Source organism: Gigantopelta aegis, chromosome 3, assembly GCF_016097555.1.
Source record: "Gigantopelta aegis isolate Gae_Host chromosome 3, Gae_host_genome, whole genome shotgun sequence".
NCBI classification, from domain to species: Eukaryota; Metazoa; Mollusca; class Gastropoda; order Neomphalida; family Peltospiridae; genus Gigantopelta; species Gigantopelta aegis.
The window spans coordinates 45,165,446-45,192,287 of record NC_054701.1 but is presented as its reverse complement, the minus strand read 5'-3'; the positions used below and the strand labels follow the sequence as shown (position 1 = coordinate 45,192,287).

The following is a 26,842-nucleotide window of genomic DNA, read 5'->3' as shown; positions in this document are numbered from 1 at the left end:
CTAAGAACATCTAGTTTTAGGCAAGATTACAGATCCTCCTATCTCCAGTATTCTATCATGGGAAGAATTCTCTGGTGAACTCAGAGGTTATGCAAACGACAGGCGTGCTTGGATTTTTTTTCTGATGAAAACACGCCAACGATTACCCACACACATAATACTCATACCAAATATTGCCTGTTGACTTTTGTATATCCGAGGTACGATTAGTCTACTCGTCCTTGAAAGTAGTCGTATTTATTCGTGTTTGTGACCGAGTGTTTTAACACTAATAAAACGGGTGCTAGCGAATCGTGAGAATACAGTGCCTTTAATAGTTAGGGGTGGGGACAGTCATTTCCATAGTCATAACCATTCATCAATCTTGCCTTGCTTACTATTTCCAAGTCTTATACCGTATTACCTCCTCGCACCCACATTTACGGGGGTAGGGTAGGATGGGGGTTGGGGCAGAGGGTAGTATTTGGCAAAATAGTGTTCGACAAATGTTTGAGAAATTCACTAACCCTCAAAGAAACTTTGGTTAGTACCCCATGTATTATAGTAATACAGTTGATAATTTCCATTAGCCCAGACCAAACATTCACTAGCCTGAGCCGAGGGATAGTGGCTAGCTATGATCCAGGATAAAAGGGTTAACTTCCTTCTTTGGGGTATTCTTGTGTATCATTCCCATTAAAATACAATATTACTGTTTTTATAGTTGTATCAGACATACGTATTCTGAGAAAATTCAGTGGTATCAGATATATTCAAATTTTGATTATAACAAGACATGTCATATCTACTAAATAAGGGTGGTATGCTCTTTTAATATTTTAATTTATTTACATTAAATACTACAGTAAGGCAGAATTGTTTCTGACTTAGGTATTTAAACTCATTACACACACCTGTGAGAATTATTAAATGCACACGTACCACTATTATTATGATATTGATTATTACAAGGAATGAATGAATGGAATTATTTCACGACTTTCAGCATGAACAATACATCGGCTGTTGGGTGTCAAACAATAGTAAGTGCATGAAAGAATCGATGATCAACATCAATATAAAAAAGTCAAAAAGTCAAAAATTAAAATTAAAACATAACTTGTAAAAAGTTGTGCCAAAACAATACAGATGTCCCATGTTGGTAAAATTAAAATTTAGAATAAAATTCAGTATTTCTGACAAATTTCAACAAATTCTGAGTGGAATCAAAATAATTCCACCATATTTGATTTCTCCAACCAAACAGATCTGTTTTCGTTTGCAACAAAATGTGGCTTACTTCCAGAGTACACTTTCAAGTCTCGCATTAAGGTGGAGAACAAATGAACGTGTCAAATATGTGTGACCGAAGTAAGCACAAACACAAGGCCATTTCACCTTTCCTGCATCGCTTGTAGAAGGACTGCCACTCCCAGAACTAGCTTTGACAAGTTGAAAGCTATATTGGTTAATGTCATGTTTAAAATCGATGTAGGGCACACCATCCCTGACATGAGGCAAACTTAAAGCAGACTTGGCAACTGAATCTGCTGATTTTATTTCCCCTGATGCAAACATGACTGGATACCCAACAAAATGCTATGTCTTTATTGGCAATGTATAAAAAGATGCACCTTCGTATCACCATCCAGGTGTGTTCCCGCTTGATAGTTATAATGGTGCAATAGGGTGGTTGTTTGGGAATGACAATCCTACAGGTGAAGTAAGAAGAATGATCAAATGTTTGACATCCAATAGCCGATGATTAATAAATCAATGATTTTGGTGGTGTGTAGTTAAACAAAATAAACTTCAACTTTGTCATTCAGATTTACGAAACTACGTACAGTTTTGTTATCCGTACTGGAATGGTCTCCGATAGTTAAAACTTGATTACGAACGATTCTAAAGGTTAACATCTTCAAAATAAACCCGTTTTGTGTGAGCCAGGTAATGTTAGATCTACACGAATTGCATGGCCATATTGCTTACGTGATCAGGTATCTGCGCCAGAACTAATTTTCTTGGCGGATGTGTTCTATTTTGGGCGGCGATGTTGTTCTGACATTTAAACAATTCGCGGTCTGTTATGGCCTACAGGATGCAGGGATGGAATTTTCACTCAGTATATAACCACGCAGTTCAGCGTACTTCGTGTAGCTTTTTACATCTTTAAATATACTTAAAGTGGTTTAGACACAACGATTTGTATACATAGTATATATAGGTTTCATGTTTTTGAATAATGTTTTATATTAGCAAATATATTTAATTATTTATTAAAAATATACTAACATGCAGTCACATTAACTGTTTGTAAAATAATTTTGCCTACAATGTGTTCATAATGTATTGATATGAAATATAGAAAATATACCAACACACTGATTAGTAAAATTATATATATTTTTGTTGATCGTTCTCGAAAGGTGTTTCCGTCCATGCATACATGTCATTTTGCTACCAATATTCATTTCACGATGTTCTTCATATTTAGTATTCAACTCTCTTAGACTTTTTTTTTTTTTTTTTTTTTTTGGCTTTTTTTATAGTGTTTTTCCTTTCGTAAATTCGTTTTTCTACAATTTATTACTTATTTTATTTTTAAAATATTTTTATGTTTAATATGCTAAATTATTTATTTGTTTATTTATTTATTTATTTATTATTATTATTATTATTATTATGTTTATTATATCACCCTTTTCCTATCTATATCACCCTTCTCTCTCTCTCTCTCTCTCTCTCTCTCTCTCTCTCTCTCTCTCTCTCTCTCTCTCTCTCTCTCTCTCTCTCTCTCTCTCTCTCTCTCTCTCCCCGTTTCTTTTCTTGCAAGTTCATGCATCATCGAGTATCATCTTCCTTGACATGTTTTCATATCAAGAATATTCACTGTAACGGATTCAGAGGGACGGGGGATCACTAGCGCTGCAAGTTTTACCCAATCCCAAGAAAAAAATAGAAGAAAATCTCCCGTGAATAGTGCCTTCCATTTTGACGTAAAAACTTGAGATTTGTGATAATAGCTGTTAGACTCAGGGATACTTTTAGAAATGAATAAGGACACCCTCCTTACCCCATCTCTTTTCTAGATCCGTACTTAAATAATGACATAAATATTCAAGTTTTCGATTAATAACATTACTGTTATTGAAACCAAACTAAGCAAAATAAGAAAGATCAAAGTATATTTCAGTCTACAAAAGAATGTTAAAATGTTAATAATAAATGAATTTTAAAAATATTATAACAGCTTGTGGTAATGTATTTAACAAAAAATCCACCTTATTCCGTCCTCCAACGACAATCTGAGAACGCATGCGATACATATCTTTTATGTGCGGTTGTGGTTTTATTGTTATTTATTTTGTAAGTAGAATTACATTTTAAACATAGTATATTATTATAAATGTTTAACATGGTAGCGTTAGTTTTGAGATTTGCAATAAACTATGTTTCAGTCGTGTGATGATTTTGTTATTTATAAACGGCAACCAGAGTAGGCGCGGATCCAGTAATTTTGCGGGAGGTGGGGGGACTACATGTTACCCGTCATGTAACTAGTTAAATGAAAATTGTATATTAGTGGTAAATTTTCTTTGAAAATAAATGAGGGGGAATTTCGTCGTGAACAGGAAGGGCCTACCCCCCCCCCCCCCCCCAACTTGGATCCGCGCCTACAAAGCATGTTATAAATTGTTAACGCTTCGATCGTCAAAGGGTTCTTGATTTAGTCATATACTTCTCAGGCTTTTCATTCACAAAAAGTTACCGTCACAGTAAGTGGTCATATAGAATAGTCAACACAAATAAAGAATGATTTATGAATTTGGGTGGCATTCATTGGCATAGCCTAAAAAGGGGCATCTTTTTATGTTCTTCCCACATAATATAGCCTACTACTCGATTTTAAATACGTCAGATAAACAAATAGTGCACATCTGAAATTTGGTCAACATGTAATCAATAAAACAATATGCAATCTCGATGTTCCTTACATCACCACAGTAATGTATAAAAAGTTTGTTTTATTTAACGACGCCGCTAGAGCACATTGATTTTTTATCTTATCATCGGCTATTAGACGTCAAACATATGGTCATTCTGACACTGTTTTTTTTAGAGGAAACCCGCTGTCGCCACATAGGCTACTCTTTTTACGACAGGCAGCAAGGGATCTTTTATTTGCGCTTCCCACAGGCAGGATAGCACAAACCATGGCCTTTGTTGAACCAGTTATGGATCACTGGTCGGTGCAAGTGGTTTACACCTACCCATTGAGCCTTGCGGAGCACTCACTCAGGGTTTGGAGTCGGTATCTCGATTAAAAATCCCATGCCTCGACTGGGATCCGAACCCAGTACCTACCAGCCTGTAGACCGATGGCATGCCACGACGCCACCGAGGCCGGTCACAGTAATGTATAACTACAGTTAGATATGTCACCCATCGAATACAATAAAGTTAACGTTTGTTTAAACGACACCACTAGAGCACATTGATTTATTAATCATCGGCCATTGGATGCCAAACTCCAGCCAGTGCACTACGACTGGTATATCAAAGGCCGTGGTATGTGCTATCCTGCCTGTGGGGTGGTGCTTATAAAAGATCATTTGCCACTAAGGAAAAAATGTAGCCGGTTTTTTCTAAGACTATATGTCAAAATTACAAATTGTTTGACATCCAATAGACGATGATAAATAAATCAATGTGCTCTAGTGCTGTCGCTAAACAAAACAAACTTGGTGGGGTTTTTTGGATTCAAACATTTCGTAATTTGGTAATAGAGAGGAAACCCGCTACATTTTTCCATTAGTAGTAAGGGATTTCTTATATGTACCATCCCACACATAGGATTGAATACAATAAATGCATTTACTTTACTTGACATGTTGTTTTTCTTTCATATATCACTAGCAAAAGTTGAGTAGTACAATCCTAACACGACGTATAGGGTTTGTTTGGGTACCACCATCCCTCCACGCCTATATAAAATCTTTGCTACGCCAGTGGTGGCATTTGTTCTATCTGAAGTAATGAAAGAAAAATATTAAGGGCCGAATGTAGGAAGCCTGTTTTCCTTAAACGCAGATGTTTAAGCATTGTAAATATATATATATATATAGTTACACGTGTGTAAGACTATACAGGGTTTGTAAATTCGACCCTAAAATTTCTTATTAAACGACACTCGGCCCACTTTAGACTGGCTATTTGGTGTCTATTATGGTCCGTGAATTGATAAGAGAGAGAGAGAGAGAGAGAGAGAGAGAGAGAGAGAGAGAGAGAGAGAGAGAGAGAGAGAGAGAGAGAGAGAGAGAGAGAGAGAGAGAGAGAGAGAGAGAGAGAGAACGAGGGAATTGACGGGAGAGGGATGGAGGGAGAGAGGGAGGGAGAAACACAGACAGAAAGAGGGAATGAAAGGGGGGCGGGTGGACAGACTGACAGAAAGAGGGAATGATAGAGAGAGAAAGAGAGAGAGAGAGACGGAGAGACAGACAGACAGACAAACAGAAAGAAAGAAAGAGGCAATGAAAGGAGAAAGAGAAAACGAGGGAATTGAAGAGAGAGGGAGAGGGATGGAGGGAGAGAGGGAGGGAGAGAAAAACACACAGACAGAAAGAGGGAATGAAAGAGGGAGGGGGGACAGACTGACAGAAAGGGGAATGATAGAGAGAGAAAGAGAGCGAGAGAGAGAGACAGACACACAGAAAGAAAGAAAGAGGCAATGAAAAGAGAGAGAGAACGAGGGAATTGAAGAGAGAGGGAGGGAGAGAGAACCACACAGACAGAAAGAGGGAATGAAAGAGGGAGAGACAGACTGACAGAAAGGGAATGAGAAAGAGAGAGACGGAGAGACAGACAGACAGACAGAAAGAGGAAATGAGAGAGAGAGAGAGAGAGAGAGAGAGAGAGAGAGAGAGAGAGAGAGAGAGAGAGAGAGAGAGAGAGAGAGAGAGAGAGAGAGAGAGAGAGAGAGACGGAGAAACAGAGGGAGGAGGGAGGGAAAACGGGGCACAGCAAAGAATATTTTAATATGCACTTTCCCCTGCTTTAGTGGTGTCGTTAAACAAAAAACAAATAGTTTGGGATACGGGGCGAGACGTAGCCCAGTGGTAAAGCGCCTGCCTGATGCGCGGTCGGTCTAGGATCGACCCCTGTCAGTGGGACTATTGGGCTATTTCTCTTTCTAGCCAGGGAACGACGACTGGTATATCAAAGCCTTTAAAGCAGAGTATGGCGGGAGAGGACCGGTTCGTCGAAGGCTGCCAAACCTACGATGTACGTATACATTTAACTGTATGGGAGATAGATACCGAGAGACATTCACTACCAAACCTACGATGTACGTATACATTTAACTGTATGGGAGATAGATACCGAGAGACATTCACTACCAAACCTATGATGTACATACATTTAACTGTATGGAAGATAGATACCGAGAGACATTCACTACCAAACCTACGATGTACATACATTTAACTGTATGGGGGGTAGATACCGGGAGACATTCACTACCAAACCTACGATGTACGTATACATTTAACTGTATGGGAGATAGATACCGGGAGACATTCACTACCAAACCTACGATGTACGTATACATTTAACTGTATGGGAGATAGATACCGGGAGACATTCACTACCAAACCTACGATGTACATACATTTAACTGTATGGGAGGTAGATACCGGGAGACATTCACTACCAAACCTACGATGTACGTATACATTTAACTGTATGGGAGATAGATACCGGGAGACATTCACTACCAAACCTACGATGTACATACATTTAACTGTATGGGAGGTAGATACCGGGAGACATTCACTACCAAACCTACGATGTACCTATACATTTAACTGTATGGAAGATAGATACCGGGAGACATTCACTACCAAACCTACGATGTACCTATACATTTAACTGTATGGAAGATAGATACCGAGAGACATTCATCCCATCTCCGTGTAATTATGTGGTACAAAACTCGTCTTAACCGATTCCAGAAAGGTGAAATATCAACACTTTTCTCCAGAGACCAGGAAAGGTTGCGAGTCACGTGTTAGGATTGCTTATACGTTTAACACATGGTTTGTTTTTGTTCTTCTCTCTCTCTCTTTTTGCGAAGAACGCTAGTCAGATCTTTATTCATCGACATTTCCACCATTACTATATACATGTAGTCTCACGCGTAGGTGTACGGGTTCCCAATTTTGTAGCGGGAGGGGGGAGCTGGCTGATTTTTTACCGAATTAAACGAAAATGCAGGCATAACATTTATTCATATTAGCATTACTACCTAACAGTTATATAGGGTTGCAAACGAATCACTACGCATTTTTACATGGATTACAACTAATTTTGAGAGTAGAATGATGGAAACACATGCTAAAACTCTCCGGTTTAATAGGGTTTTTTAAGGACAAAAGAAAATGATTAATGAATATTTCAAACTATATTTGTTGTACTGTTAATAGTAATAAGAACTGTGGTTTAGTCGTAGATATAGAGAATAATACTTCTTATTCTTATTCTTTTAGGTTATGTATAAAATTCGGCTTACGATGTTCTGTGAAAATGGGCCGTGGGCCCCGTTCCACGAAACGATCTTAGCTCTAAGATCACCTTCGTGCATAAGGTAGCTATGCACTTAAGGTGATCTTAGGGCTAAGATCGCTTTGTGGAACGGGGCCGAGGACGACAAAACTGTAACACATGATCAGGGCCCCATCTCCACACAATGCAGAGTCGAAAAGGCATTTGGCAAAATAATGGATGATTCCATAAATCTTTAGCCAGTGCCTTGTCTATAGGCCAGCCACTCGCAAGGAGTCTCTTTGCTGAAGAGTTCATCCTTCTTGGATCGCCACAAAGAGGTTATTTTCTAGATAGCGAGAAAAAATCCGTTACTCATAAAGCAAGAGGTCTATTATCATGTACATTCCCACAGAGAACAACGAGTATTACCACGGCTTTCGGTGCAACGTATATTATAAATGATAAAAAGAACAAATAAAGTGTGTTAATTTCATATTTTTAATCAACCAATATCAACAATCGGGCATTGCAAAAACTCAAATGATTTGTACTGTCTCACAGCTGAGTGAAATGAATAACACAAAATATAAATAAGGTTAGTTAGACCCGTTTCCCATGGAAACGCAGTGAACACGGAGCGTAGCACCTTTTTAACCAAAAAGCTACATAATTACTATCTTATAATGATTTACAGGCAACACTCGCTAAACTCCAAATGAAAAACAGAGGGGAAAAAAGGGAGAAAACTATATATATATTAAGAGGAAACTGGACATCATACTTGCATCCGTACAATTATGGACCTGAGAAAATATTCTTCCTCTCTCTCTCCCTCCCTCTCCCATACTCTCTTTCTCTCTCTCTCTCTCTCTCTCTCTCTCTCTCTCTCTCTCACAAACACACATTATATACATACGTAATGCACATATATATAATTATATACATCATTTGTCTTTTGAAGTCATAATATTAAAGATATTAATTCATCAAACTAGTTCAACTTAATATTAATGAAAACATAGATCTGCAAATTCCTTCCTTGTTTCAAATAATGGTAAAAGGAAAATAAAATGGAAATGCTTCGATTCAATGCAATAATACACATGATATTAATGATAAACACTTACAAATGTGTTTTAAATGTTGTTTTAACCAGACCAAAACAATTGTAAGTAATCACATATCTAATACCATAACTAACGGGGATGCTAGTGGGTGGGTGGGGGATGCAGGTGGGAAATGGGTTGGTGGGTGGGGGTAGAATGGCCATTTTTGTGTAGCTGGAGGATGATTTGAATTACTGTACCCCAAACGTTTAGGGCACCTCCACCCCAAATATTTTATGCTCTGTATGGCCAAGCATTTTTTTCTGCTTAAATCCCACCACCACCACCCAAAAGGGCTTTTTTAAGTGTCCTTCTGGAAAGGACTATATGATTGGGTCATGATTCTTTTTGTACCCTCCCCCTGCAGTTATTTTAGATGTTAATAAACAAAATGAGTAATATATAATACATACACCTGTATTCTGAAGAAAGTTAATTTGCAAATCACATAAAACAAAACAGCTTGCAATGACAACACAACTCATGTACCAAGTATACATACATAAATGGACCCTTGAAGACATACATTTATCAAAGCAACACTGCTAACCACATTATTTTAATGACAATATATGTATGCATATAGTATATAAACTGTTTCAGAGGAAGAGAATTCTACATGAAAATACCCCTGCAAACATATTCCAATGTATTCTTATTTTTGAACTTAAATGATAACTACTCTCAGTTATTATTCTTTGATAGATAAATTACTAGTATATTATTAAAATTTTGTTAATTCACTTCTATTAGAAATCACCTACTGTCACTTTCATTTCAACTTATTTTCGTGCTTATGTCCAATTAAGGTTCAAGCACGCTGTTCCGGCACACACATCAGCTATCTGGGCTGTCTGTCCAGGACAGTGGGTTAGTTGTTAGTTGGTTAGTGGTTAGTGAGAGAGAAGAGGGTGTTAGTGGCCTTACACCCACCCACACTGAGTCCTTAAGAACTTGCTCTGGGATGGAGCCGGTACCGGGCTGCGAGCTCTGTACCTACCAACCTGTAGTTCGATAGCTTAACCACTGCGCCACTGACGCCGATGACACTGTCAATGTTACTAAATGAATACTTGCATATTCCATATGTTTATATACAAATCTATAAATAATCAGCCAATAAACATACATCCTAGAAAGACTGACAGGGGCAACAGATAGGCAGTGATTGGTTATGATCTTAATATATTCAGTTTGTCATGTAGATTTGAACATTATGATGGATTCCAGTAGATAGTTACAATAAACATATTTACACCGTCTTGCTGAATGTCAATAAAGGAGTTATAACTTGTGTTTAGCTTCTTTGTGAAAATAAAATTCCCTTTTATCTTATAGAAAATGAAGAGATTCTTTAAAGGCAGCTTACTTGAGCAAATGAATATGGATGAACCTCAGTAAGAATTTAGCTGCCACCATTTCAATTAATAAATAAATGTGTGGATCTAGGTGGTCTAGACCTCCCTACCTACCACTTTCTATTCTGTAATATTTTTTAAAATTCTAATCACAAAATCTCCATATATAACCCATAAACAAACGTTAACCAAGTAAAGTGTCATGGACCCAAAAGAACAGACAAGTAGATAAAATTGTGGGCATCCATACACATGACATGATGGCACATAATAAAGTATAAGCCTGAATAATCAGGCATATGTAGGCTTGGCAGAAGCAAGCAAACCTTGGCGCACCTGACTGGCTGACAGAGAAGGCGTTTCATCTAAGAAAGTTTGGTAAGGCAATTTTGACCTGAAAATGTCATATATAAATTATAATGTAATTTTCTGTATTCTACAAGTAAAATTCATCATAAGTAAGACTTTTTAAATGCTATTTTCCCCACAATGTATACCATTTAAATTTGAAACATTAGAGTCATGTCTCAAATTGTTAGAATCGGTGAACTATTTATTAACAATGAACAACTGCACGGGTCCAATCAAATAATTTGTTACAATTACAATTCCAAATATCATGAATATTATCAACAAATAATTCATCGTTTTGCAATGTATTATTTTCAAGTTACTACATAGGACTTTGTATCAAAATCTTCAGCTGAACAGGCTCAACTCCACTGATAATGGGTACTCGAACATTTAGAAAACTGTAGGTATAGGTAAAATTTATGAGATAACATATGCTTTGACAGACAAATATATGACCCAAAACATTCAGGGGATTACAAGTGCTCTCCTTTGTCCCTACACCCATGGATTAAATACATATTTCTACAAGCTTTAAACTGTGAAATGACAAATAGGACATTATTTCAGGTCTGACATCTGTTATTTAACTGAAACATTAAGTTTTCGTTAGGTTGGTGCTTTTGTTTATAATGCTTTTGTCTGCATTAAGGTTGTATTCAGTGTACATGTAAGTCCAAAAGCACATAGCATTCTTTCTAATAATGTTTTTTTCAAATAGCTATATATTAATTTTGTTTTTTATATTTACCATAACCACACTAACAAACATCGTGCCAACCGACCTTTTGGGGTCATGATTTTCAATACAATTAGAAACAAAAACCCAAACCAAACCCCCACCACCCAACACACTCCTCAATTCTTATTAAACAAATACCAACACTGTGTGTCATGTTAACACTAACTAAATGTTTTCTAAGGATCCTCTAGCCAACTATGTTTCTCTTTCATCTCAAAAACTAAATCTATATGCTCTGTAGACAGCAAAACAAACTACATGAATCTACCTCTCACCAAATACTTTTTCCATACATTCTTAAAACTTCTCTTTTTCTAAACCTAAAACATTTGTATCATGCTTAATTACAGTTCTTGTTTTTAGCTGATAACTATTTATGGTTGTCAGAAAGCTTTTATTTCCGTAAACTAATGCAACTATCTACTTATTTTCTGCATTTTAACGCTAATTTCACCTACTGTATGTACTACTGTGATCATCTGCTTTGAGGTTTTCAAAACAAGAATTCTGCATACATAAACATTCAATAATTAACTTAATACACTACTTGGCATACAATGGCATTTTTTTTTAAAAACAGAAGAAAAAAAAGCAGTGACAAAACAAATTCTTCAAACATCAAGACATATAAATGATCGATTTTGGCCTTTAGTATTCATTCTCACATATTTTGTAACATAAATTAATAAACCACAATGCATTATTATTTCAAAACAACATGCAAATACACAGATAAATAAAGTACAAAATATGACTTCGGTGACACTGGATACAAATATAGTATATGTTATCATACATTTCTGAAAACATGCGCGTGCCAACACTTTGGCAACATTGCAAAGTAATTACAGATATGTATACCGACACTATTGGTCAAAGCAACACACTTTTAAATAATCTGTCAAAAATCACAGGCATCGGAACATTTTGCTTTCAGTTTATGTCTAGCAATAAATGTTTGGGAGGCACAATCAATATCCAGGAGGAATGTAGGTAACAAGTCTTCAATACTGAAAGACATAGGGTGTAACTATAAGGAAGTCTTGTTGTGTTTTCTTGTCTCCCTCACAAACCACCATGAAATAGTTGAACATTCTGTCACAGATTTTGTTGTTGCAAGTGTCTTGTACATTGCAATCAACAACAAAATTAATACATATGTACAACTGAGAAACAAAACAATTTCTATTTTTCTCTGAAGATTGCACACAAGGGAAGTAACTCCTTTCTGTACACAAAAAGTATTTCATCTTATTTCATACTCCAACCAATGAAAGATTTATTAATGAACCATTTAAAGATCTTTTACTCAAAACTTCTTTTCCACACCACAAATTGTACATAACCACACAATGTTACTAATCACAAAGAAATGTTTCCAAAAAGATCCCAGTTAACACTGTATTAGTTTTAATTGGCAGCTTTCATTCACAAGTTAACAGTCATTTTATTCATACACCAAACAATTATCTGCCATTGAGAAACTGCTGTACCTGATGAATGGAAGCACGGACAAAGACAATATATAAAAAAAATTCTCCATTCTTCATTCCAGAAGCTCAAAAAGATCCATTCTTCATTTTCAAAGCTCAAAAATCAAACATTATAAAATTCATCCATTAAAAGAAATCTTTTTTACTTCAGTTGTGACGGTCAAAAGCTTCATGTTGGAATGACTATAAAAATACTGTTAACGTTTTACTGTATTTTAAAAGGAAAACAAAAACAAAAAAAACATGTGATGCTAACCATATAAAAACTTGTGAAAACAAATTAGCTGCATAAATAAAACATGGCATCATTAGCACCATACTCTGGGTGTATCGAGAACAAACTGAAACGGGTCTTCACCACAATGGTTGAATTCCACGAGTGAAAGTCAACAGAACTGTCTGTGTATGGAACATTAGCATAATAGTGCAAGAACAGATCCATATTGGCTTATCCTCTTTATGTGTTACAAAGCAGTCAAACAGCCTAAGGAGATTCTTCGGAGGCGACTAATTCACTAATCTCTCACAACTTTGATATCTTGCAAACTGACAGGACGATGCAATGCAGCTCTTAAGAGAACTTTGTGCATCACACACCAGGTTTATAAGAATATAAGACATCTGACTAGATAAAGCAGCTGCTTGATATAAGAGAAACAGACCAGTTGGTTCTTTCGTAGTTCTGTATGTACTATTTTGCAGATTTGTTTTTTTTTTTAAAGTCGGTCAGGCTTAATACTGGCATCTGTGATCCTCCTACTGCCTTTTCTTGTGTTGGTTGACAGGGAACAAAACATTTAGAACACTCTTGAGTCTTGAGACAACTTCTAAAAGCTTTGATGTGTATCATAACTTGAGAATAAATTGCTTAAAAGACCTGTTTTGGTCTTTTTGGGAATGTTGGGAGTGTCTGAATATTTCTTTTCAAAATAATTTTTCATGACTGTCAAAAGAAAGAATAGGTCTTCACAAAATAGTTTTCTACATATCTATTGGGAATAATAACAACCATTGATTTATTTTCTTATTTTCCTAATAAGGATGGCTTGCTTACAGATTCAAACTTTTTTTCATGAAATGTTGTTTTTGCTCATGTCTTGATGTGACCCTATTTCAATGTGAATAAGGTGCAATGGCATGTGTCAAGTTGACTCAATACTTTTACATATGTAAGAACTTAGAATGACACGGAATTGCTTAAACGTGTAAGCTCTATTCAGTACAGTCACAGTCTTCTATGTATTGTCTTCTAATACTGAAAGCTGTACTCATGAAGTGTGAACAATGATGAATCTTCAGATGATATCTTGATGCTTATACATGAATATTCATGAACTCAGAACAGCATGGGCATGCTTAAAGGTGCCGGCTCCGTGTCTGGAACTTCGTGTTTCTCTGTGTATGTTTTGGCAGAATCCTGAGACAGAATGGAGATCAAAGACTTAACACAGTTGCCTGGTATGAGACTCCCTGCAAACACAATGATTCATGTTCAAGTAACTGATTAAAGCATAATAAAACTGAGATTTATTAGATTTGTGACCAAGTAGTTTAAGTAGTAGTTGACCAATCCCCAAATAGGAACTGGATTTGAATTTGAACTTACTTGGAACTGGTCAAAATGTAAAATTGACATTAACATGTTTATATACTTACATTTGTTTGACACCTAACCGCCAATGTGTATTTTTGTGCTGGGGTATTGCTAAAAAACCAAATATACATACATATATACATACATACATACATACATACACACATACATCACACACACACACGGTATGCACTTGGGATTTTTTTGATTGGCCAATCGGGCCATTCACAGCAACACTCTGACTTGTCCGTGCAACTTTTGAATGGCCCACGACTGAATTTCGTTAAAAAAACCACCCTTACTTAAACTGCACTTTAAAAACATGTTATCATATCATACAAACAATAATAACAACACAAAAGAAGGAAACAGAACTTGTTTTAGTTTTATTACAAACTGCTGTAATTAAATTATAATTATTATGTTGTTACAGGACCCTATATAGGTTTAGTTGCGCAGATACGAATAGGAAACCAGTTGAAAACAACAAATAAAAAATAATTTTCTGATCTCTAACAAACATTAGTTGCGGCAATTTGCGGTCGCCAGGCGGGCGACATGTGATAAGGTTTTGACTTGCCTGACGCTATTTTGACTCGCCATGGGCGATCAGGCGACCATAAAGTGCACACCCTGCATACATACATACATTCATTCAACCTTTTTTCTAAAAATGAATTTTGGCCACATTATGTCAACAAAACAACAACATTTTTTTTTTAGGGGGGGGGGGGGGGGAGGGGGTAGTAATTAGTAATTATTATAATTTTAAATCGGAATATCTGTCCAACTATATTGCTGGCATAGAGATTGTTGAAAAAAACAACCACTCAAAAAACCCTGATAACAATTAAATTAATTCGTAAAAGTTAAAAAGTTTGTTTTGTTTAACAACACCACTGGAGCACATCGATTAATTAATCATCGGCTATTGGATGTAAAACATTTGGTAATTCTGACTCGTAGTCATCAGAGGAAACCTGCTACGTTTTCTAATGCAGCAAGAGATCTTTTATATGCACTTTCCCACAGACAGGAAAACACATACCATAGCCTTTGTCCAGTTGTGGTGCACTGGTTGGAATGAGAAAAAACCCAATCAGCTGAATGGATCCACCGAGGTGGTTCAATACTGCAACTTAAGCAAGCACTCAACCGACTGAGCTATATCCTGCCCCCAATTCGTAAAAGATAATGCTTACATATAAATCACAGCAGAAGCGTTCCACCACCACCCCATCCCAAGTATATGTCGAAAATCACTTAATAATGAAACTTCAAATGTTAGCAACAAACTTTTATCCACATCATTTTAATCAAGCATATACCTGCAACACCAATTCTAGAGCAAACCTCTTGGCAGAAGGAATAGGCATACGGTCTCTCATTTTTGTACGGGGTGAGGGGGTGGGGAGGCTGATTTTTGCCAGAATTACACGAAAATGCCCAAATCTGTATTACAACATTTATTTATATTAATTAGTGTTATATTAACAGCTCTGTAGGGTTACAAACAAATCACTATGCATTGTTTTACATGGTTTACAACTAATATTGCAGTTAGAATGGAAATATACATGTATGGTGAATAGTTTTCAGGTCTGTTCATTTTGCCTGAATATCGCTATCGTTTTTGCCCGAATTTGAATATATGCTCAGCACTGTCTTGTACACTTACGGCAGTAAGTAATCTTTTATATGCTCTTGCCATTAAGACATGGCACAAACCATGACGCTTGACAGAAAAGTAGTTGGAACAGAAAAAGCAGTCTGAAGTAGTGCTTAATACGATCGATTGTTGTACATCAAGCTAACATTCTTCTGAAGTGGAAAATCCTACTACTCTTTTGATATATCATAAATATTTACTTTTTACAGGGTGAGCTAAATAAAACCAGGATGTTAACTCATCCAGCAACTTACCAACAATTCCTCGTATTGCCTCTCTCTCTCTCTGTCTTTCTCTCTGTCTATCTCTTTCACACACACACTTGCACATACATATATATACATATATTATTTAGTATATACATTTGAATATACAGATCTAATTATGTACTGTTTATGTATATACAATAATACAACACACAGCAATGATTCAAGGCCCCAACTTTGACCTTGCTTATGTTTCTGGGGACAATAAACAATTATTTGTTTTTAAAAACACCTTACCAACAATTCTGTGACCGTCGTCGGTCTTTAGCCTGATGATCTGCATCTTGGATCCTGAGGCACCAGGCATGGATGTGAGAACGCTCTCCACTTTACTCCACACACTGAGCACGGAGCCACTCAGCACGTGGTAGGTCCGAGTACGCAGGCCTATCTCACAGGATAGACCGAGACTCGCTCGGCGGCAGTTACCTCGCCTGCAAAACAAACAAATCGCATAATGAACCACACAGCCTTAGAGCCTAGCAAAGAGGATATATATATATATATATATATATATATATATATATATATATATATATATATAATGTCACAGGATATTAAACTTGATCTTACAGAGTTTTTGGAGAAATCTGAAGACATACCAGGTGTGTGTGCAGGAATTTTAGCAGGGCAAGTCTAGACTGTAGCAGGGCTAGCTCTTCTACTCGCCATATTCGCCAATTGCGAATTTCGACAAGAATTGGCAAATTTTATTTCAATTTGGCGAAAAAATACTGTGTTATAATTTATATTTTGTTGAAAAATAACTGTAGGTTTGGCATTTTTGAGATAATTTGGCGAAATGTTCTGATCATCCAGAGCTAGCCCTGCTGTAGTGAGCAAAGTTTATGGGTGGTTTGGGATGTGCTGGGGTTGAGATATGCTTCCCTGGAAAATGTATTGAAAAATAAAATAAAATTTGCATGAACCCCAATTACTTCCCTGCACACATAGAGACGAGGGATATACTAACATTTGAGCCTGGAATCACTCCCCCCCCCCCCCAAAGAAGAAGAAGAGAAAACCATGAAATTAATAAAGTTTCTTACACACCCGTTGGTAGGAACACCATGTATTATTTTTGGTTACAAATACGTATTTCACTGGAAATAAGCCCAGGGGACCAAAACAACTGATTGTGAGCTGAGCATGGGGGGGCTTATTCCCAGAAAAGGAGCCAGGTTTTTTTTATAAAAATAAATAAATAATAATAATAAATAAAATAAATAATAATAATTAAATGAACCAGGAAGAAAACAAAAAACGTTCAGTAACATGTTTATAAATTAGTGTTCAATTTGTTATTAATAAATAATGATTTATTAATTAAATTAATTGTGGGTTTTTCCCCTAGTATCTAATTATCAGAAACACACTCTCTATGTTACAATTACTTACGAGTGCTGTTTATTTACATCCAAAATTTAATGCTGAGAAGACTTACAAGAACAGCAATTAACAACAAACTCAATAGCGTATACACACATTTGCGACACAGCCAGCTTACACTGTTCAGGTCATAGGGCTTTACGTGCACATTCAGAGCAAGCTGTTGTAGCACACGCCTTTCAGCTAGCTATACAGGTAGTTGTCAATCTAGGTCATTGTTCTTAGCCAATCAGAATAAGGTATTTGCCTAATTAGCATTAACAGCAGACCCAGTGTGGTTTTAAAAATAGACATTGGTTTTAGTTCAGACTTGGTAGATATTGTAAATAATTTTCAACTACAACAGCCTTTTTAATGTTAAGTTACACATTATTTACAAATTTCCAATTAAATTAAAAAAATTGTGTTTTTGGTTGTCCTGGTGATTGGAATATCTTAAAATGCATTATTATGCAAACCACAAAAGACATATACCTTTAGAAACTACAGTCGACAAATTAAATGGCCGTTTGGAAATTTGGAGGAAAGTGGAGAAATCATGTAAGAAAGTGGAGAAATTACTAAACATAACAAAAAGAAGAGAATAAAGTAAAAGTGAACATACCAGTAGGCGTGACTGCAACAGGTTGTTGACAAATAATACTGATCATCCCACCAAGTCTGAGCCTGGTCTGGTAAAACCTGTAAATACAAACAAAAACTTTAAAACTCAATACAAAAACTCACGAGATGAGAAAAATATTAATAGTTACAGTAAGAAATAATACACTGCTTATGGTCTTATTTGAACTTTCCCATTACATATATTTCAACTTATTTCCGTGCTTATATCCAATTAAGGTTCAATCATGCAATCCTGGGCACACCTCAGCTGTCTGGGCCGTCTGTCCAGGACAGTGTGTTAGTGGTTTAGTGAAGAGAAAAGTCTTACACCTACCCAAAGAGTTGTTAAAACTCGCTCTGGGTGGAAGCCGGTACCGAGCTGCGAACCCAGTACTTACCAGCCATATGTCTGATGGCTTAACCACGACACCACCGAGGCCAGTGAACTTTTCCAGCTAGCCTGTGATATATATATGCACACTGGTTATTATCTGTTCTAGTGATGTCACCAATTATAGCTACAATGTATGCTATAAGAAATTCTGCATACCTTTTTATATTTCTTTCTGATTTCCTCCATAGTCTCGCAGCGTGGCTGAAGCCCTGTGTTTGGACGGTATACATTGTACAGCTTCTCGTGCTTCTTGTTCTTGCCTTGTATCACAACCAACACGGAGGTCCTCTTTAGGTTTCTTTCCTGAGTGGCCAGACAAGTGGAAAATATAGTAACAGTAAATTTACTACTATTATTTGATTTGAGAATGCTTTGGAAAGGGAATGGAAGTAAAGGAAAGTAAAGGGAGGAAAGTAAGGGGAGGAGAAGTGAGCTGAAGGAAGGAGAGGAAAGGAAGGGAAGGGGAGCGGTAAAAGGGAAGGAATGGAGTGAAGGGAAAGGGGAGAAAATGAGAGAAAGAAAAAGAAGTGTGCACAAAGTTTAATCAGCAGCCATTTGGCATCAAGCACATACAAACTGTAACACTTAATCTTAATTTTTTTTTTTTTTAAATCAGTAACCAAAGTTTGTTTTGTTTAATGACACCACTAGATAAATTGATTTATTGAAGATTGGCTATTGGATGTCAAAACTAGTAACCAATAAATATTGCCAGTTTCTGTAGCAAAGTATGACCCTTTTTGTGGAATACTCTTTGGTATGAAAAGAAAAACATCTAATGGATCCACTCCCAATGACCTTACTTATTTTAGTTGCATCCATAAATGCTAATCTCAATGCATTTTAAAAAAATTAAAATTAAAATTAAAATGGGGGAGGACAATGAAATTTTAAGAAAACAATGGGAGCCAAAATTTTCTGTGCTAGAATTCTGTTGTGGCATAAATAAGTATATGGACTTTTCGTTTAGAGAAAATTCCATATGTAAATTTTTTTTAAACTATTTCACATGAACATGATAACAAGTAATTCATATATTATTTTCTACATTTTATGAATGAATGAATGTTTAACGACATGCAAAAAAACTACAATAATGGATATTGAACCTGATGTGAGAGATAGAATCCTTCTTCTGTTCCAACACATTTCCTCCACAGATCTGTGGCATTCAGCCATGACATGCCACGCTCCACAGATATCTAAAACATATTTGATAATTTAATAATCAACATCTCTTAATGATACAAATTAGACTACCAAACATTCTACTAAAAAAAATTAAAATCTGGCAGAAAGTATCCTAACCTGTACGTAAAAAAACAATGCACTAAGGATGAGACTTAAGTTTATACTTCTGTCATGCAAAATGCTTGCAGTTTGAGTTTTAGATTTTCAAGTTGAAGTCAAGAATTTAACGATAAAGGAAAGATGTATGGTAAAGTAAAGTTTGTTTTGTTTAACGACACCACTAGAGCACATCGGCTATTGGATGTCAAACATTTGGTAATTCAAACTCGTAGTCAATAGAGGAAACCCACTACATTTTCTTAATGCAGCAAGGGATCTTTTATATTCACTTTCCCAGACAGGAAAGCATGTACCACGGCCTTTGACCAGTTGTGGTGCACTGGATGGAACGAGAAAAAAACCAATCAGTTGAACGGATCCACCTCAAGCGAGCGCTCAACCTACTGAACTAAATCCCACCAAAAGAAAACATGTATGGTGACAAGCATTACAGCACCTGTGTGTGCTATAAGTGGTTTATTAGATAATTTTCAGACCTGGTTGAAATTTCATTAGCTCTGCTGCTGAAGTAGTTGGCATAATGGAGTTTCGTGCATTGTTATTTAATGTAAATTCAAGGTTTCCTAATAACTATGGTAGTAAATGATTTATTCTGCTTTTTAATATAATATGTAATAAAAAATTAAAGAAAACTAGTAAAGTAATTTTAAAAATGACTGAAATCAACCATTTATGAGGTAAAATAAGGCATGCTAACATATGAAGAAACTAATAATACATAAAGGCAGTGTTTCTGCCAAAAAGAAATTTTTGGGTATGGTGCTATGGAACTGAATGCAACCACAATCAAGATGAGGTATGGGGGGGCTCCCCCAGAAAGAAAATGAGTTACGTTTAGGGTTAGGGTTAAGAAAATCATACAGTAATGATAAGAATAATTAATTTTGTTAAAAGGTTAACGTTAAAAAAACAATCTGCAAAAGATTTGGGGTATGTCGCCATCCCATTTTACCCTTTGGCAGAAACCCTGATAGAGAATATTACCAGTCAATAGTGTTTTTCGATATCGTCATTATCATATATTAGGAATAAAAATTTATTATGTGAGTATATAGCGAGCATAATACATTATTTTTATTCCTAATATATATTGATGATACCAATACACACAAGGGTAATAATCCTCTTTATCATATAATCTCAAGCTTAATACATGTTTTGTAAACTTTATGCACAACTTTAATTCCAATCAGCCATTACCCAATATTTTTTAATGGAAATGACGTCAAACTCGAATGGCGTCATTTTGGATATCCTTACTAAAAAAAAAACCTAGTGCTTAATGTTTTTTATTTTCTGAACACTGGACGGCTTTCAGTGTAAAGTTGCTATGAAATGTTTTTGTTTGATGACTATGAATGCATATGTCAGTTATGGAGTGTCACAGTAGTACGTTTGTATTAAAGTCATCTAATTTGCAAAGTTATCAAATTCTGAAAGTATGTGATCTGAAAAATATCACATACTTTGATTACAATGGATATGGTAGTTAATATAGGATAAATAATATTATCTACTAATTAAAAAAAACGACAACAGAAAAAGAAAAACCCTTACTGTAGTAAGTTCAGTCTTGGCTGTATTGGTAGCAGTATTTCCAAGGAATGTCTGTGTTTCCAGTTTGTGAACTCTCTCTTGTCCAGAGCCAAGATCTGAAATATTACACGTAGAATAAAAATATTTGCCAATATAAAATTTTAAAAAACCAGTTTCTTTCTTAGACAAAAGGACACATTTTACAAATCCCCCCTCCAAAAGAGCAGCAGTTTTAAACTAGTACAATTTATACTATGAAGAAGAAACAGATTGCTTCTTGGTTTGCAGTTGCCCTTGGACCATATTAAAGGGACATTTTTGAGTTTGCTGCAATTTTTAAGATGTTATAGACTAACAGAGACTTTTTGACGACTGTAATTACATATCAAATACATTTTTCTGCATAAAATATTAGTGGCTGTATATTAAACATCTTTCTGATCATTCTAATATTTGTACTAGGTTAAATTTAATTTTATTTCCTAAAAAAGATTATCTGAAGACAAAATCCAGTTTGGGCTTCTTACAAATATTAAGACGACCAGAAACACATTGAATATACAGACACTGATATTCTGAAATAATAAAAAAAAAAAATTATATGTTAAGTTTAATCGTAGAAATATTTTATTAGTCGGAAACATCTTACAATGCAGCAAACTCAGGAGTGTCCCTTTAATAATATTCCAAAGTGTCTGAGGTAATGATAACCATAATGAAATGAAAATATAGGATGTCGTCTTTAGTGTTAGATATCTTAAACAATTATTTAAGTAATCATTTTAAATAACCTGGGCTCATATTTTCAAAGCTATCTTAGCAATACGATAATGTAAAAAAAACTAAATGGGGCTATGTCATCTGATGCATGGAGGTCTTAGCTGCCAACAGTTTTACAATATGGTTGCGCTAAGATAGCTTTTAAAATATGGAACTATGGATATATACATTTAAAAAAATATATATATGTATCTTACAAAAATAATTTAATGAGTACTCTACATTTGTTAAATTAATTTTTCTGTTGCAATGTTCAAATCTTAGTAAACACAGTTTTAGACACCTTAAAACCAATTTTTTAAAACATTGTTGGTGATGAGAGAGGTAGGTCATAACTCTTCCATTTTGCTCTTTGTTTAATTTCAAAATGAAAAGACTAAGATCGAAAAACAGAACACAAATGTAGAAAAAAAATTCCTTAACCTTTAGACTACTGGATTAATTTTTAACAAAAAACACATTGAGTGGGTACAAGTTTATAATTTTTACTTACATATATTCACTTAAATGTTTCATAAATACATGAAATAAAGTTCATATAGGAATCGGCAAGTATTATTTGCGTGTCTTTTTTTGTAATTTTTATTATTTTAGATCGGCTAATGGTGATTAAAATTAGGCAAAAAATCGAAAAAGTTGCGTTTACTTACGGGCATTTGTGGCCAGCTGTCCAGTATTTATGTCCATTATTCCCGATAACAGTGGTTTTCTGATCAGAATTTTTTTTTAAACCCGAACTACGATTCATATTGAAATATTTGGTAATTTTCGTTGTTGGTAAAACAATTAAATTTATTATCAAATTAGCTGTCACAATCAGCTATCGATCCCTGAAAATGACCGCGACGTGCCGCCATTGTTGTCAAGCGAAAATACTTGCCGAAAAAAAATCAAAACAAAAACCACCATTTTGAAAAAAAATCTTTTTTCTTTAATTATATTTCCGTTTCCGGTGAGTGTCGTGTGCAAAACGGCGGGAAATATGAATTGGGGAATGCACTGTATACAGTGTACAGTATATCGACTGACGATGTTGGGCGAGATATCTCGCCTGCAGTACTCAGAAGGTTAAAAAATAGTCACAAAATGTACCTAGAATTCCCATGTCCCAGCGGCCATTCCTCTTGGCCTCCAGAATGATTGTGGTGAGAGTTTCCGTGAAGTACATGAACAAGGCATTCTGTATGGCAACCTTCATCCCAAGTATTCGGTTCAAGAATCTGCTGATGTTATTGTAATCTGAAAGAAAATGCATATTTTAGTCAAAAAGATCTGAAGATGACATGGGTTTCGAAAAACAAATCTGGAAATTTAAAACAGGTGGTCGGGTTAGAGTTATACAATGGTCTAAAATGGTGGTCCCTTTTGAGAAAGCATGTAAAGCATCAGCTGAAAAACCATATCCTAATTTTTGTGCAGAGAATACTGAATTTTTTTTTACAACAGTGGAAAACTTGTTAACACTGCACTGACTATTAAAAATCCACAATTCCTGATAAATCCAGAATTGATGGGATCCTATTGATGGGATTTAAGTAAATTGAAACACATGGAATGTTTTAGTGTTAATTTTTTTTAAAAGTGGCCTTCACCTTTAAGCAAATGACTAGAAAAGCACCACCATGCATTTTCTTTACACGAGACATAATTTAAAGGTTTAAAATCAGTGTAACGAATGATTTTGATTTAAATACATAGAAACCAATTTTCTATGTTTAGCAAGTGACTCTAGACTTCGTATTCATGACCTGAAATGCAATTAAATGCATCCTTTTGTATGAGGGTCTACAGTAGAAGTTTGAGGTTAATCCATTAACCTTTAGACTACTGGATTAATTTTTGACAAAAACCATGTTGAGTGGGTACAAGTTTATAATTTTTACTCACATATATTCACTTAAATGCTTTATAAATACATAAAATAAAGTTCATATTTGAATCGGTAAGTATTATTTTCGTGCATTTTTCAAATTTTTATGTTATTTTAGATCACTTATTGTTGATTAAAATTTGGCAAAAAATAGAAAAAGTCGCGTTTACTTATGGGCTATTGTGGACAGCTGTCCTGTATTTATGTCCATTATTCCCAGTAACAGCAGCTTCCTGACCATAATTGTTTTTTAAAAAACGAACCACGATTCATATCCCAATATATGGTGATTTTTCTTGTTGGTCAAATTTATTATCAAAATAGCTGTCACAATCAGCTATCAATCCCTCAAAATTACCGCGACATGCCGCCATTGTTGTCAAGCGAAAATACTTGCCGAAAAAAATAATTTGAGACACAGGAAGCTAAGTTGTCTTTTGTTTCCTCTTACTAAATCGTTTCCGGTGTGTGTTGTGTGCAAAACTGTGGGAAATATGAATTAGGGAATGCACTGTATACAGTGTACAGTATGTCGACTGGCGTGACGTCGGGTGAGATATCTCGCCTGCAGTAGTCAGAAGGTTAAATGATTTGGACTGATGTATAAATATCAATACGTTACTTCCCCATTACTAAATTCCATTGTTTTATAAATGTGTGCAAATATAAACAAGCATTCTGAGAGTACTACTAAAGCAATTAAAAAAATGTGTGGAAAACAAATATTCATATCTCCTAAGTTCAAGGGAAGTAACTCTTTAAAACAATTTGGTAAAATCAAAACTTGATCTGTATCAGTATATGATAAAGCTGTACACACAATTTCAGCTCAATATCTCAAGGCATTGTTAAAAAAAAAGCATCTGGAAAACTATATGAGGGACAGACACGGATGGATAGACAGACAAAGATGAAACTTATAGTTCCATCCGGTTGAATCGGTAGGGGACTAAATAAATGAGGACAATCTTTAAATGTTGATAACAAGCATCACAAATGTAAATTGTACAATTTATTTTGTCTACCTTTTTCTAGATTTGAGAATCCAGAGTTTTCCTGAACGGTGACCATTCCCACACCAATAAGACTCTTCTTAGCATCTGGGAAAAAAGAAATCACAAAACAAATGAATCCAAATTAAATATGTTGACAAACATTATAGTACTCTTTGACATCATTAAACCAAATACAAATTCAAGAAAATATGTTGAAAAGACAGAGAACTCTTGTTATTCAATAGAATCATCAACATAGTGAAACCCAACAAATCAAATTCTCATTAACCATGAAGCCACAAAAGTTTTGGTGACCTATTTCAAGAAAATCCATATTAATTAACCCCTTTATAATTACTTTTCAATAATAATCACTGCAGGATAATTTAACACACTTTATTCATGTATTTTACAAAAATACAACTAAATAGAGCCGTAACAAATGCATATTTGCTATCAACATTTGTTATGGAATGAAATGTCATAAACAAATATTTTTGCTGTTAAATACACATTGCTTTCCAATGTGTGTTTGACCATCCTTATTTTCACAATAACTTTGAATACATTTTGTGCTAAACAGTTGCTGGGGCTGAATACGAATGGAACTGTGGCATGTTCAGGAGGGCGAGAGAGAGTTTTTGTTTAACGACGACACCACTAGAGAACATTGATATATTAATCATCGGCTACTGGATATCAAACATTTGGTAATTTTGACATATAGTCTTAGAAAAGAAACCCGCTACATTTTTCCATTAGTTGTAAGGGATCTTTTACATGCACCATCCCAGACAGGATAGCATATACCACGGCCTTTGATATACCAGTTGTGGTGCACTGGCTGGAACGAGTCAAGAGGGCGAGTGATTATGAACAATTAAACTGGTATTGTCTTCTATCACATCACATTCATTTAAATGTTTGGTACAAAAACTGGTCCTCTCGATCATGCTACTGGTGTATTTATTGTTACTACATGAATGTTATTGTAGCATTCGAGTTAAATGTTTACCTTCAAAGAAGTTGCCAACGTAGTTGCTGGGTGTTGGCACCAGTGTAACCTCACCATTGATGTTCAGTACACATTTCATGATCACCTCCAAAGCTGTTCGGCCAAACTGTAAAACAATGTCAAATTTGAAAGAAAAGAATTTTTATTTTTTATTTAATGACTCCCTGAATATTTTACACTAATTGTGTATGGTTATTATGCAATTAACATATAATATTAATATTAATAATTAATATCTTTATGTAGATAGAGACAAATACATATGATTCCACCTAGATTATTCTTGTGATTAGCAGCAAGGGGTCTTGAATTTTTTTTTTCCACAGATACAATAGTACATACCACAGCATTAGATATAACATTTGAAGTATTGGTCTAAAGTGATCTGTATACAATATAAAAAATAATATACTTTTGTCTTCGCATTAGTTAATTAATAACTAAAAGGGGCAAATATTTGAAAAAATAACAGTGATAAAATGTCTTTTTATATTCAGACAATAACTGTTGTAATTCCAATACCTTGTTATCAATGTTGAACCTGCTGAGATCTCGCGTCTCGGTGGCCCGTCGATCACCATGAGTCAGAGCTCCCTGAATGACAACACAAAGATTTAATGTAATGGTTAATTCATAAATAATGAATGAATGAATGAATGAATGAATGAATGAATGAATGAATGAATGAATGAACGAACGAACGAACTAATGAATGATTTAACGACACCCCAGCGCACAGAATACACTGGTAAAACAGTCGATACAGAATCAAAGAAAATGAATGTACATTTGGTGACTTATCGGCACACTTATAATGACAGACTGATAGAGGTTACATATCAG

General features: G+C 35.2%; 1 protein-coding gene across 1 annotated transcript in view; it reads right to left on the bottom strand.

Annotated features, from left to right (window-relative positions):
* Positions 1–9,546: 9,546 nt before the first annotated feature.
* The window catches only part of LOC121368111 (protein strawberry notch homolog 1-like), a 40,021-nt gene continuing 22,725 nt past the window's right edge, over positions 9,547–26,842 (bottom strand). Inside the window, exons 21-30 of the mRNA XM_041492682.1 lie at positions 26,522–26,593; positions 26,000–26,105; positions 25,015–25,089; positions 23,212–23,358; positions 21,361–21,455; positions 19,602–19,694; positions 18,649–18,795; positions 18,100–18,176; positions 16,344–16,540; positions 9,547–14,047 (exon numbers count right to left, since the gene is read on the bottom strand). Of these exons, the coding sequence (XP_041348616.1) occupies positions 13,914–14,047; positions 16,344–16,540; positions 18,100–18,176; positions 18,649–18,795; positions 19,602–19,694; positions 21,361–21,455; positions 23,212–23,358; positions 25,015–25,089; positions 26,000–26,105; positions 26,522–26,593 (1,143 nt within the window). The 3' untranslated portion in view covers positions 9,547–13,913. The remainder of the gene's footprint in view (positions 14,048–16,343; positions 16,541–18,099; positions 18,177–18,648; positions 18,796–19,601; positions 19,695–21,360; positions 21,456–23,211; positions 23,359–25,014; positions 25,090–25,999; positions 26,106–26,521; positions 26,594–26,842) is intronic.